Below are 15550 nucleotides of genomic sequence, written 5' to 3'. Positions count from 1 at the left end.
ACTTCTGCATGTGTTCCAATGCGAGTGCCCATGTTTGGGCACTCTCTTGCCCAATAAAATGTGCAAAGAAGGGCATGCGCGCTTTACTTAATCCGCATAAGCGATTGAAATGAGATCTAAAATCACATTATCTTGTTCCTAATAAAAAAAACTAGTGTTTTCATTGTGGGCCTTTACTTCTCCCAGGAGGATGAATAACGTTCTCAGCTTCATGTCTTGCTTTTTGAGATGCCCGCTGGGCTTGAACGAAACTGACATCATCCTTCGAGTGCCTCTTTACCAAGAGTCGCAGCACAAAGAGGTATGACAGCAGAAAGATGCCAGTCACAGCCCAGGGTCTTCAGACTTTCCTGTAAATTCTTGGAGAAATATCAGCATAATATCCACTGTGTTTCTTCCTTTATAAAAACAATGAGTACAGTGGCACAGAATGCAAGCGTGCATCCCAGGTCACACTGCTTCCTGTATGCCTTCCCTGTTGTCATTCCACAAACGACAACCCTTCACTTTATCAGCTTACCTGCATGCAGAACCTCGGATACTTTTATCACCTCCGATTTCACTCTTTGTGAGGCTGCTGAGACCTGGATGTGTCTGCAGTACAAAGAAAACAACTCCTAAATGAAAAAAGTGTATGACCACACCATGAGGCCACACATCTAAGTCTAGCCCAAGCTGTGCAGTTGAGTCAGTCACAGACTTAAAACAGTGAAAGAATTAAAGGTCAAAACCACAGTGGTATTATTTTTTCTGGTAATGAGGTCAAGTAGAATTCAAAAATGCCAACGCATAAAGGGCCATAAAATGCATTTAGGAGGGTTACTGCTTAAAGTGACCCTTCAACTTGTCACTTCTAAAAATCTAAAAACACAGTATAAATAGTTAATGATTATGGATGTAACTTTTAAATCCCTGGATTTGTCTCCTGTCCTTTAGGCCAAGTTACAATTTGTCTTATTTGCTGAAAGGACAACCTTATCATTTTAGTCTTTACTAACTAGTGAATAGATATCATTTTCATGTCCTATACTTGCATAAAACTTTTAGTAACAGCTCTTAAAATAAATAATTTATTATATTTGTCCATCTAAATTTTATCATTGAGGCTAAATAAATCCAAAAGGACACTTCTTCAGAACAGATTCAACAAAAACCTCAATATCGCAACCTTCATAAAGATAAGACTGAAACTGTGTATGCCAGCTGGGAATAGTCGGGTTTATCCTATGACCTAACAGGCAGTTGCAGTAAATTCAGATCACTGCATCACTCAGTGTTGTTGGTCTACACTGACATGTTCTCTTATGCAGCACAAAGTCATGGCACTTGCATACATATAGCCATAGTTACTGAGCATATTGACACACACACCTATCATAATATGAGTTTACACATTAGTAGTTTAACAGTGAGATAGAGATGTAATTTAAAGAGGGACTCGTGAGAAGAAACGGGAGAATTTATCAGCACAAAGCTAAAAGCTAGAACTGGAGTTGAAGGCACATTTCAGGTTGCTGCACACTTATTTATTTTATTATAAAAAATAAAATAACAGCGTACTCACAAAACTAGCTAAAATAACATAAATTGTCTTAAGTTATGTTTAAATTAGTCAAATTTGTTATTGCACGACACTTTGTTTCATTTCTTTGTGTCTTCATTTGGGAGTCCAGACACAGACAACAGCACTTAAAAGGTGCTGTATTTACACACACCAGCACACCCATTCAACTGCTTTTTAACACAAATATCTAATCAACCAATCACATGGCAGCACCTCTGTGTATTTTGACAGGTAGACATGGGATGACCTGCTAAAGTTCAAACCAATCATTAGAATGGGGAAGAAAGGCAATATAAGTGCTGGTTGCCAGATGGACTGGCCTAAATACTTCAGAAACTACCAGTCTATTGGGATTTACCCATAAAACCATCTCTAGGGTTTATGCAGAGTGGTTTAAAAAAGAAAAAGAGCCGGTGCGCTGCAGTTCTCTGAATCTATATGCTCTGTTGATGTCAGAGTTCAGAGGACAATTTTTAAAAAACCTTTGAGCTAACAGTACGGCAATCCAAACTCATACCACAGCTCCTAAAACAAAGGTAGACAAGCATCTCTGAATTAACAACACTTCAAAACTTGAAGCAGATGGGGCACAGCAGCAGAAGTTCACGCCATGTGCCATTCATGTCAACTAAAAACAGTAAACCGAAGCTATAAATCATACAGGCTTGCAAAAGTTGGACAATAATTTAATTCAGTGCAGTTCAATTTTATTTATAAAGCACAAATCACAGTCACCTCAAGACAATTTATACTAAACAAGGTAAAGACCCTTCAATTTTCAATAATAAAATAGAAGATCTGAAATATGTTCCCTGGACTGATAAGTCTCAGTTTCTGCTGAAAATATGCCTTGTATCAAAGGCTGAGGTTGTTGGTGATGTAATGGTGTGGGAGATCACTTTTATGGCACACTTTGGGCTCCTTAGTATAAAATGAGCATCGTTTCAACGCCACTGCCTACCTGAGGATTATTACTGGCCGTGTCGATCCCTTTATGACCACACTGTACTCATCTTCGGATGGCTGCTTCTAGCAGGATAATGTTCCATGTCACAAAGCTCAGCTCACCTCAAACTGGTTTCTTGAACATGACAATGAGTTTACTTAAATAGCCTCCACAGTCACCAGATCTAAACCAGGGATGTACCTACAAATCTTCAGCAACTGTGAAATGGTATCATAATGGTTTTTTATTGCAGTACGTTTTCTGAACTGGTTAAAAAAATGCCACTGACAAGTATACTCCATGTTATAAGAACTCTTTAGAATCTTCTACTTCCCATCTGCCTCATTCAGACACCATGTTCCTTTATGCATGCATAAATGGACAAGGACACACACCAGCACACACAACAAATATCGATTAAAGTCCTCTTTTCCATTACTGTTGACAGGCGAGACTGATATGCCAACAAGATTTACAGTTAACGCCAGTCATCACTGAGATATGAACACTCCAATAAGACACAGACTCAGACTCACTGCAGAGGCACATAAACACTTAGATACTACACAGCGATTTGCAATAAATAAATAAGTTTGTACCTGCTTTTACTCTTTTTTTGCATTTTGGATTAGATTACTTTGAAACATTTTTAAAACCTTCACTATAAAAACTGTGTAACTTAAACATGATTGAAATGTATTTTTAACCAAAACCCCACTTTGATTTATCAAGCAGCTAACTGTGAAATTACAACCTGGCTGCTCTATGAGCATCCATGTGATAAAATCAATTCAATCTAGAGAAGCAGGGAGTTCAAGTAGGAAAGACAACACTGTGTGCGTAATCTTTTAAAAATTTTAGCACCGTATCAAGACAGTGTGCAAACCTACACTTAGACAGGAGAATTTTTCTCTTTTAAATGGAACCAAAACTAATTATGTCATAGTTATTCTTTTTCATGAGCCACAAAGACTGTTTATCTGTTGCTAAGTGATTTATTTCACTACAGTTAAAACAGTAGAAGCTGAGCTCCTCTGCTGAGAATAGAGGTTGTAGCAGATCACTACTCTAGTGCAGGCTATTGGAAATGTCTGTATTGCCTAGGGGCTTCCTTTTTCCCATTGGCTGCAAAGAAGAGAGTGTTACTGTATTGACTTCAAGTATTGTGTTTAAAATGTCTCCAAGAGCACTATCTACTGCACAATAGCATTTGATTTTAACTCAATGGTCAAACAGCTGAAGGCTTATGCAATTAGATGCTTTTGGCTTGAAACACAGGACACACCAGCAATCTAATAGTCTAAGAAATTACTTATTAAAACATATTTTGTTCTGCTTTTTGGTTATAGATATAATATTACAATGGAGAGGGATGTCCTCCCTGCACAAACACAATTAATATCTAGACCACTCTTGTGACAAAAGGTCAGTCTGACTGGGCTAATATTAATATCTCTTTATATTCCCAGGCTTCTCTCAGACCAGACTCAGGAAAAAGATAAAAATGAGGATAAAATACAAAAGAGAGAAAGGGCTAAGAAAGTAATATAGGCAAAAAAAGGCAATGGATTGGCATAAGAAGATCAATTAAACAATCACAGCATTAAATGAGAAATAACTTTCCTATAGTTAGAGCTTGACCGATTTATCGAAGGGCAATTATTCGCCAATGAGCCAGTAATATTGTAATGAAAAATTTTAAAAAATAAAGAAGAAAAACCCTTCAGCTTGTCTACCACAGGCAACTCTTCAACATCCCTGACAGCAACAATGTCACAAACAACAACCTGCTGATCCGAGCATAGTCCGACCAGAGTCGAGTAAAGCACAAACGAGTAAACAAACAACTACACATAAAAGTTTTAGAGAAATCTGTTTATGTTTTGTGTGTCTAAAAGAAAAAAAAATATCAGCCAATAAAGCAAAATATCAGATTTTTAAATCACCAACTATCAGTATTCGTCTTAAAAATCCTATATTATTTGGACTTGACATAATAATACTAATTTAAGAATAACCATAACCTTGGTTGATTGTTTCAGGACACCAATCTATTGTCTATACTATTATTATTTTGATAATATCAAAAAGAAATAACTCATCGAACCAACCCACATCGGATGAATAACAACACACAACTAAGACAAAATACAGAAACAGAGAAAACCTAAAGATATCCTTACTGCTTCAACAGGAACCAGAAGGTTAAGTAGTAGTAGATGATGATAATCAAATGCACTTGATTAACTTATCATCAGCAAGTGTGAGCACCTCTATAAAACAGACGTTTTGTCAGTTTGCTGCTCTGGAGCATTCAGGTATGTGTCAGGCCAAGGAGGAAAGACATCAGCAATATACCTAAAGAGGCAATTGTTCAAAGAGCTACAAAGCAACTTCCAAACAATTTCATGTCCATGATTCTTGTTCAAGATTTAAGACAGTTGCCAATCTTCTCAGGAGTGGATGTCCCAAATTCACCCCAAGGTGAACAAACCACCAGACTTTTGGAACAATGTCCTCTGGACAGGTGAGACCAAGCGGTTTAATCATAAGCACAGTGTCGTGTTAAGAGAAAACCAAACACCACATATCAACAAATCATATTAACTATCAAGTGGTGGATGGGTGACGTTTAGATGACTTTTTATTTTTTTCTGATCAGTAAAACCTTCTAATTGAAGACTGTGTATTAGATTGTGACTGTATTTTACACATATATATTTTATACATATTTATATATTAGACTTTTAATAATCACACATTTTGTTTCAGACCTGCTCCTTAAATAAAGTTCCTATTTTATTGGATGTTGCCTAGTGTCTAAGGCTGTCCCCAAGCAAAGAGGATGTTATAAGTATAATCTGTCCATACATAATTAACTTAAAAAGCAGTAACCCTGATAAATGTATGTATGTGAGTTCAATTTTCCCGCTATATGACATTTCCTAAATGCATTCATTATTATGCATCAAGATTTAAAAGCTATGCAATAAAGATTAGAGTAATTAAATTTTGGGGAGGGTCAAGTACAGTTCTAATACAAGAAAAGAACCTTAAAGCAACAATGATCAGGGATGGCTTTGTGGATAGCTTTTATTTTAGCTATCCTGCCACAAATTTGCTGTTTTCATTCACTCTCCCTTGTAATAGCTCTGCTTTCTGTGGTAAGCTCACTGCAGAATACCTGCTCAGCACCAATGAGCCAACACATGCTCTTAGCAACTTACTGTTGAAAAATGGAAGCTTCTCAGACACATAAAACACTTCTAAAAAGATAGTTAACAAAATTAACAGTTTACAAACTTAACAATAGTATCAACTCGACATAAAATGTTAAAAAACAAAAAAAACAAATCGTTTGAGTCAACGTATCTGTGTCAGCATTTGGACTGAAAAGTTGCGTTCTTAGTCCTGAATTATTTTCAGGGGCTTGAGCTCAGTCCAGGTCTGTTAATATTTGGTTTCTGCTTCTAAATCTCAATCCATCCATTTCTTAACAACTTATCCAACTGAGTTGCACGGAGCTGGAGCCCATCCCAGCTGACACTGAGTGAGAGATGAGCTACAGCCAGGGCAGGTCATCAGAGAGATAGACTACCACTCTCACCTACACCCGCACCAATTTACTGGATGCACAGGGAAATCCCTTCTCTACTCAGAAAGGCCCCGGCAAAACTGTTAATTTGGGTAACACCATCAAACCTGTACCAGAATAACAGAATAGAAATAATATTTGTTTTTCAGCTACTAAATTTTGTGGCCTGCATTCAACCAGTCTACAATGTAAATCTGGTCGGCCACTCTAGCAGTACTGATTAACAAGTTACTGGATGACAGGTTCCCACTCTTACTGGCTAAGGCAAAACAACACTTGCATATCTGGAAATACGTCAAAATATCATCTGGACTGACGGTGCAGGCAGATGGTAGTTAAACAAGAACACGCAAAAGGGACTAAAGGGATTAATCTACCAGGAGGCTACATAGCAGGTACTCAAAACATGATGGCCACATGTTCCACAGAGTACAAAACTGACATAAGGCATAACTGTCACTGGATATCCACTCGGTAAATTGGCCAAGAAAAGAATTTGACGCTGATGATATAAAAACAACTTGAAGGAAGCCAGGCATGTTTTGTTTGTTTGTTTGTTTGTTTTGCTTTTTTTCAATTTCTGAAATTTCCACTTGAAAAAAAAATCCTATTATTTATTCAGCAACAGGTCTACAATTGTAAGGTCAAAATGACAAGCCTTGGGCTTAATGGAGAAGAGACATTTTTAAATTTAATTGTCTATTTTCCACATCACGAGATCAAAATGAAATTTAACAGTCCTACAAAAAGTGCCATTTTTTTACTTCGACTAATAAAAAGTCTAAATTTAAATAATTTAGATAGCTTTAGAACAATTAGTCACTAGCACAGACTTTTTAAAAATTTCAACAGCACAAAAAAGACAGCAGGGATGAACCAGCATTGTGTCTACACATAACAGACAAGTATTTTTAGTGACTTTATTTCTAGCATCCTGAAGGCAGCCTTCCAATTTCTTTAGTTAGCTTAATGAAAAATGTTAAAAATAACAGAGTTTAACATGTCTAAAGCTGGATTTTGCACCAACTAAGCCATCCTCAGTCAGCTGAAAACATGGTATATCTTGGAACGGTGTGTAGTGCACAGGAAACTGAACAAGGAGAAGTGGGGCAGGCCTAAAAAACAAAACAAAAACTTTACCAGTATGTAAAAGTTATGTCTCCAGCGTTTCAGTGGAAGGGTCACTTGCCAAAAGCCATTTTAAAGAAAGGGAAACAGGGAGAAATGTCTGAACAATGCCAAATTATACAAGAACTGGAGTGAAAATCAATGGAGTGATGAATCCAAGTTTGAAACTTTGGGTCCAATGGGTTCCATCGGTTTTGGGGATCTTGTCAAAACTGATGGAATACTGAAAAGTGCAATCACATGTTGAAACACCATGCAGTACAGTCTGGAATCTGCCTGATTGGCAACAGCATAATTTTTTTGCATTGATTCCAAACACACTGCCAATGCACCAAACATATACCATGGAGAGAAAACTGCACAATGGAACACTCCCCAACATGTGGACCTTAACATTATTGAAGCAGTGTGGGATCCTCTTAACAGAGAACAGAACAAAAGGCAGCGAACATCCAAAGAAGATGCCCTTCAAGAAGCCTGGAGAACTATTCCTGAAGACTTCTTAAGACTGCCTCAACTTCAATAAATTTCTGCACCTATTTCCCATTTTTCTAGCAAAATATAACGAAATGAGCGGTGACTCAAGACTTTTGAAGGGTACTGTACAATGAAAAATGTCAAGGACAATGTCTTTAATGAAACATTAAGCCTACATATGTACATGTGCTAAATGTTTCCAGAAAATAATTTACTCAGACAGCAGTTCAAGACAGTAGCAGACAGGAAATACAGGGTACCTTAGAAGCCAACTGCACAGGCAGACAGAAGAGGTGGAAAAAAATTCAAAAACAATATAAAAGGCAAAGAGGGCATCACAAAGTGCTAAGTCCAGCACAAAATATCAGGATGTAAAGTGTAAGGAGGGACACCATATGCTGCTACATGCAAGTATGTGAACAGGAAAATATGCACCGAGACAATGAAAGGGCCTTCAAGCTGTCTATTTCAGTTCGACCCAATAAGATGCAGCAACTATTGTTACAAACAAGAGAGCTGAAACCTCGAGCTTCCACAAGACAAATGGTTTTTCAAAGAGAAAGCATACTGCATGTAACCCTCAAACCCAAAGGTCTATATAACAAGACTTGAGGGGTTTTTTTGTTTATTTTTAAAATTATTTTCTCAACATCATAATCGTGACAGATTTTTACATCTAACAGAAAAATGTATTCTGCGAATGGATAAAGAAGGGGATGCACTGAGAGATATAACACGAAAATAAATGGAGAAGATGGATTAAAGCAGGTAGCCAATAGTGGGGCAGACTATTTATGTGTGTGTCTCCCTCTCCTTTGAGAGATGAATGACACCCATTAGCAGTATTGGGATCTTTTTTGCTTCAATCACAAAAATAGAATTTTGGTGAAGCTGGGTATGATGAATACCAAATGATAAAATAATGATAAAAGTACAATCTTTACAAATAATTTCCCAAACACCCCGACCGAACAAAAGGTGGTACTGACTGCTAATGCAACTGTACTATCTCCTGTTGCCAAAATACAGTTAGAGATTAAATGTTTGCCAAAGACTGAACAGTACTTTTATGTAATGACGGACTTGCTTAGAATAAATTGCAAGCTGAATGACCAAAATCCATTAATTTTCTTCCATAATTTCCATAATTTTCTTCCTTAATTTCCATAATTGTCTTCCATAATTTTAACACCACTCTTTATTTTACTCCATCACCTAACCACACCTGAAGAAGAAAGTCTCACAGTTCACATGCAAGAATAGCACCAGAAATAATACCCATACTTCAGATTAATTAGGCTGAAAAAATACTGGGAACTCAACATAATAGGCCAGAGACTGAGAAAGGAATTGTGAAGAAACTATTAACTATTTTATACTCTGGCTTTACTGCATATTGGGCTGCGCTCTACCCTAATTTCCAACAAAAAAAGGGAAAGTGTTGCCCAGCATGATCTTTGCATGGTGCTTCATTCTCCTGATCTAGGCTTGAAACACAGCAGGAGATGTGTAATCCTACTTCAGGCAGACTATTCTAGTGTAATCTCCTGCTTACTCAGAGTACACACGAGTCACTTTTGACTGCTCCATAAAAGATTCAAACTGTCAGAATCTGGCCATCTGTCATCTGCCTCTATGTTTGTCTGTCAGACTTTCAGGCAAACTCTCTGTTTGTCTTTCCCTCTATCACTGTGTCATCCCATATGTGTTCTTGCTTTCTTATCCATATACTGGACTAAATGTGACTCCCTGAAACTGAAACTAATGATTCGTGGAGCATCTTAACATTACATAAGCACATTAAGGCAAGTCCCCAGGCAATGGGATTAGGACTCATGAACATGTGTGCATGTTTGAGTGTGTAACTGTGTAAGCTTGTAAAACCATGCCCAGGTGTGTGTGTGAGTGTATTCTTTCATGTAACTGCAAATACTTATTCTATATAATTACGTATTTGCATGCTGAGAGTGTTTTGAGTGTTTGTGTGGACATGAGTTCGAGCTTGCTTGAAAACATTTTTGTCCACACAGGACAAAAATGCACCTTTGGGGAATTCTCTACTTTCTTTTCAGCTGCCTTCCTTTTATTTCCTGCCTTTATTCCTGGCATTCGGTGCTGGAGCCTCACTAAGATACAATGGGTCATTTCAGCCAAGTATCCAACAACAATGAGGTAATCAACAACAACAAACAGAGCACCAGCCTCTTGCCTTTGCCATCAATGTCTGCAGAATGAATAGAAACGGGACACTCAGCCTAACTTCTTGCAAAAAGCTTAGTAACTGAGCACAAGTATGCAGTGAATGGCTGCCAGGGTATAATCTGTGCTTTGCTTTACAATTAATAGACAATATCTCCAGTATTAATGTGTAACAGAAGGTGGATGGCTAGATAAGTTGATAAGTGTTGACTCAGAGCTTCACTAGCAATATAAAATGTCATGTGTTATTCCAGAGGAATGCCACTTCATTTCTCTAATAGTGTGATCTTATATGTGCTACTGACATATTTATATATATATATATATATAGAGAGAGAGAGAGAGAGAGCAGCAATAGATGCAGACATATTACATGGGGTCAGGATATGTTGAGCTGAACATTTTATTTTACAGCCAATCAAACAGTAAAATGCTTTTTCTCTGCAGTTAAGTGCAGTTCCAGGCAATCAAATTGAAGATCCCCCTTAACCTCAAAGAAATGGTACCAAGACACTTCAGTGAGAGATGTTCCACTGCACTGCATTACTCGATGTTGTTGAATCTACATGAATGAGATAGCAGAGCTTGAAAACTGAATGACAGAACTAATTTACTATGTGCCCATTTGTCCTGTTTCACACCACCTTCTGCAGCAATCACATACCGATACCGACACACTTGTGAAGGCGATCAAATGGTTTCAACAGTCTGATGGTTCTGCTTTTTTTTTCAGTGGCTGCAATACTACACAGGCACAGGCTACACATTTAGAGAAACTGCAGCTTCATTAGTGGAGGAACAGTGTATGATTGGACCTGTTATACTCTCTGGGCACAGAGCAACAACAGTGGGAAGACGACATGATGAGGTAAAGTTTTACTGTTTAGGTATAACTGTCATGATTCTCTACCTCGTGCCTTCTTGTGCATTTGCAATCACCTCACAGCCTCCGTTACCCCTGATGCCTTTTCCGTTCCTCCCCCTTCTCCCATTCTCACCCTAAGTGGCCAGTTGTCAAAGTCAGCTGAAGCCCAGTTAATGAAGAGGTAGATTTATTAGCGAGGCAACAGTGGAAAAGGTGGGGGGGAGTGGAACCCCCAGAAGCCAGCAAGCAAACACAGCTACTAAGTGTGCATACCAAAAACAAAAAAAAAACAAAAACGAGGGAAAAGAAGAGCATGGGTGATAAGAATAAAGAGAGGCTGACGAAAAAGACAAAAAATTAAAAGCTGACGAGGTTCAAAAGGACAGATAATACATAAAGCCAGCAGTAGAGAGGTAGAAAGCACCTATTCAAAGAGGAAGGGGGAGAGGCACCTTACCTCTCTTTTATACTCTGGCTACAGAATGAGCTCTTACCGTCTGCTGCAAGTCTGGGATTCCAATGCGGATGACCACCGTGTTGCCTGTTGGCTCCTCCATGGGTGCTCTTGCACTGTTGCTACGCTCTGCACCGGGACGGAAAGCCGGAACACCGTGAGGAACGGGAACACCACTGTCCTCTTCCCGGGAGCTGCTGCTGTCAGTGCTGGCCCCCTGGCTGCCGTTTGCTGCGTGTGTGTGAGGGTGTGTGAGTGTGTGTGAGTGTGTGTGTGTGTGCTGCTGCTGCTGCTGGTCCTGCCGTGGAGGGCTCGGTGGCTCATGTTTGCCGGCTGCCGGACGCAGAGGCATGCTCCGTGTTAGAGGCTCGGTCTATCCGTCTCTCTCTCTCTCTCTCTCGCTCGCTCTTGCTCTCTCTCGCTCTCTCAACACACATTCAAACACACACACTCATACAGTCAAACACACACGCAACACAAGCACACGCATACACCGATGGCTCTCGCTCACACTACACGCACGCACCGTTTGCAGCATGCATCACTCGCCTGGGAGAGAAAAAAAGGGAGGGAGAGAGAGGAGGGTGGCAAAGGGGGAATGGGTAAAGAGGAGGGGGTAATAGGAGATTACAGAGGGTTGGAGAGTAAAAACACAAAGATAAGTACCCAAGGCAACTTGAAACTAACACTCAAATTAATAATGCAGAGCAACTTTGAAGAAATGACATTCACAGAATAGTGTAAAATCTCTGTCTGCAACTTACACGCAGGATCACCCTAATGCCATTAGCAAGAGCCGAATAAGAAAAATGGAGGGACAGCATGAATAAACAATTAGATAAAATTTTTTTTGGATCATTCGCATTAACTATAGGCGTGTTTGGATAGCGTTAATGACAGCACCACTGCCAATTAATTCGTATAATGACCTCTGCACCCATTGATGTTGCAATATTCATAATGTGACACAGCTGTTGTCACACACTGTTGATCTTGCTGTAGAGTACTAACACTATGGTAATATTAGGACAGCATGTGTGCATGTGTGTGTGTGTGTATGCTGGGAACGGGAGGGGGATGTTTGTTCAGATCAATGCGGGGCAGGATTTGGCCTTCATGCTTCACTTTATCTATGGGGGGTGTCAGTGATCAAAAGCCTCCCTGGTAAACAGCGACACACAAACAGAACAAACTGCCTTTAATGTTGATGAGGTTTTCGTGGGAGTTTTTCCTCATTGAGGGGTATTTTCATACAGGTCCTAAGGCCAAAACAAATAAACATCAATCTGACCTTGATTTCCATCTAAATGCTTTGTTAAGCAGGGATCCCGAGCGTTTCAAAGTTTGTCATTGTATATGAACAAAGATGCATTATTATTACACTGACCAACATCGACTTACGTGGCCCCTGTTCTCGCATTCAATTGAATTCAAAACTCCAGATAACAGCAGAAATGCTTATCTGCTGAGATTAGTAATTGGACTCTGTGAGCTGTGCTTGAATATAGTCAGTTATTCACACCACAATTTAAACAAGTGATCTCCTCATGGAAAGAAAATGTGCTGTGAAGCATTTGCAGCAGGTCTGTAAATTATTAACTGTGATGTTAAGTCAGTGCTATGCCCCATTGTGTTCTCACTGACATCCTAGTTCAAGCTGACCAGACGGCCCCAAGACAACATTTTCTTATTAGGTGGAATTTAAAGCGAGCGCTTGAATGAGAAAGTGATGAAAGCAAGCAGATGATGCGAGCAACTGAGCGTGCGTGCATATATGCAATACTTTGCAAAAGTATTGCATATGGATGTCCACCTCACAGACACCAAATTCTACAGTATAAACAACTCTAAACATGTATCCAGCACCATCACATCACACTGAGGCATATGAGACAGAGAACAGTCTCAAGACAGTGTAAACACACAGTAAAAACTGTAGCAAGTTTCTTAGCAATGACTAGTGCAGCATACTTGCTGAGGAACTTGAAAAACTGTACACTTGATAAACAGTGCATGACCAAACCCCAGAGGGTTGGTGTTTACAGCACAAATACTTAATAAACACTACCTTTGAAGGCATCCTTAATTTATTTTTAGCAATAAAACTCTGCACTTTTTGGTCACAAAATATATATATATTTTATTTTATAATCTTAGATAAAGGTACTGACCTGCTAGTTTAATTAAGAGAAAGAGAAGCGCAAGATTAAATTCAATGAGAACAAATAAGATCTACCAGTCGTTAGATATTTTAATCTTTATCTTAAAAACATGGAAGATGCTGATTTTGAGATCCATAAATGCAATTAGTTAACAAATCTTCTTGAAGGGAGACATGAATGAGACAGAGAAGGGACGGAATATAGTTACAATCTTTGAAAGCTTCAGTGTATCTCACTGGATGTGCTACGATGGGAGTTTTAGCACAAACGCTGCATCACGACATCAGAAAAGTCTTTGATTCCTGTCGAGAACTTCTCAGCATAAATAGTTTAGAAGTCAATCACGCTGCTATCTTACAGGTTCAACAATATTCAGCACTCAACAGTGCAAGGGCTTCATTCTGTGCTGCTTGGGAAAAGTAAGCATCAGGCTGCACGTTATGGAAACACTTAAATGAGATATGAGCCTCACAACCGATAACGTGCTAATTTGGAGGCATATATTTGCTTTCAGTTAAGGGAAAATCAAATATTAGCAGGTCTAGGTAAATAAAATAAACCCATTTGCAAGGTTAGATGAAAACAAGGACATATTCTAAAATCGTTCCCATACTGCAAACTCTAACACCTCTGTCAGCAGATCTGAGTCAGGGCATGCCTGCACATGCCTGTTTTCACAGTAAGCACATAACAGGAAGTCATCCACCTCAGACACGTGGACATCACTAGAAATACTTTGATTTTGCTCCCAGGGCTGAGCCTGTAAGTGGCGGGACACATGACAGTGACTGGCTAGCTGTGAATTTGCTGAAAATTACCTGTGTTACTCTCACAAAGACGACAATTAGTCATTAAACAGATTTTGTACTAGGGTTAGGCATCTCCAGGCAATGTAGAGTAAAGTTCGTGTTCAATAGCTTAAATCACATATCTATGTAATAACAGAGGGGTTACCCAGCACCAAGCACTACAGAGGCTTAGATGCAAATCCACTGGCAATGCTGGACACTTCACAGTATGTAATCCCATTAGCTCCAAAGAAAGAGTATGGCAGGTTGTCCTAATGCATTACAGCATCAAGCAGGTCACTCCAGCTTTGTGTAACTTTTGCCTGCCAGGTCTTATGGGTACAGAAAATTGATAGCATTAAACTTTGCTGTTCAGCTGTGTGTTATTGGTTGTTATTAGTATTGGTTAAAATGGCTTTTGTTACAGGCTTAAAACTACATTAAGACATTTTAGAGTCCAACACTGTTTGGAATCCAACACTTTTGAATTTTTCAAAATGACTGATATCTAGAATAATCTAATTTAATAGACATGAAATAGCAATAGATCCCACATTAAGTCTGTGAATGTGACAAAGAGCCCTAAGTTGGCTTGCCAATAAGCAATGATTCCCCAAAGATATCTGGGGAAGAGCCAGGCAGACATTTCATCCTACTTGCATCATGCAAGGATAAATTGTGTGGGCAACAGCGCTTGAAGAGATCTACATACCAGAAACAAGTTATCTTGTAGAATAAACGGCAAGAAAAAAAGACAAGGAACAAATAATTGTGGTTAAATCGTTAACCAGAATAAAACTCTTCTTAAACTTTTGACTTGATTTACAAATGGAATTTGATTTAATTGCTACACCTACTTCTGTGCTCTCACAGAACTTATTCTGAACATGGCTCCTCACACATCAGTGGTGGCACTATGGAACATCACGTTTGATCCTGCAAATTAAAGGTCTATCAGGCTCACTTACTATCAATCTTATTAATTGTATTTTTCAATCTTTTAAGTGTCCTCAGTATAAGTCAGAATTTCAATCCGATATTTCAGAAGTGATCAGTTTTTGGACAAGCTTGACTTTCTAACCATTTGCACTGAGGTTGCAAAAAAACTTTTTTCTCTGCTAATTTTACGAGAAATTACTTTTGCAAATATGCAATGCAAAGTAATCAAGCTTCCAGTCCTGATGGATTTCCTGTCAAATTCTAGAAGAAATTTCATGATAAATTAGCTCCTCTATTGTTTGTGGTATATAATAATTCCTCGGAACAAGGTTCTTTGCCACCCTCCGTGAACCAAGCTGTTAGCTTCTGAGAAAGAATAATATTATGCAGTTCTTAGAGACCACTCTCTTTAATAAGGTGTTAGCACTTTGGT

At 38.8% G+C, this 15550-nt stretch overlaps 1 protein-coding gene across 1 annotated transcript in view; it reads right to left on the bottom strand.

The window, feature by feature from the left end:
• shank3a (SH3 and multiple ankyrin repeat domains 3a) overlaps window positions 1–15550 on the bottom strand; it is a 214863-nt gene that overhangs the window by 142352 nt on the left and 56961 nt on the right. Inside the window, exon 3 of the mRNA XM_039614942.1 lies at window positions 11269–11777. Coding sequence (XP_039470876.1) covers window positions 11269–11580 — 312 coding nt within the window. The 5' untranslated portion in view covers window positions 11581–11777. The remainder of the gene's footprint in view (window positions 1–11268; window positions 11778–15550) is intronic.

This window comes from Oreochromis aureus, linkage group 7, assembly GCF_013358895.1.
Source record: "Oreochromis aureus strain Israel breed Guangdong linkage group 7, ZZ_aureus, whole genome shotgun sequence".
Lineage (NCBI taxonomy): Eukaryota > Metazoa > Chordata > Actinopteri > Cichliformes > Cichlidae > Oreochromis > Oreochromis aureus.
Note: the sequence above shows the minus strand (reverse complement) of the source record. Positions and strands in the feature narration are given on the sequence as shown.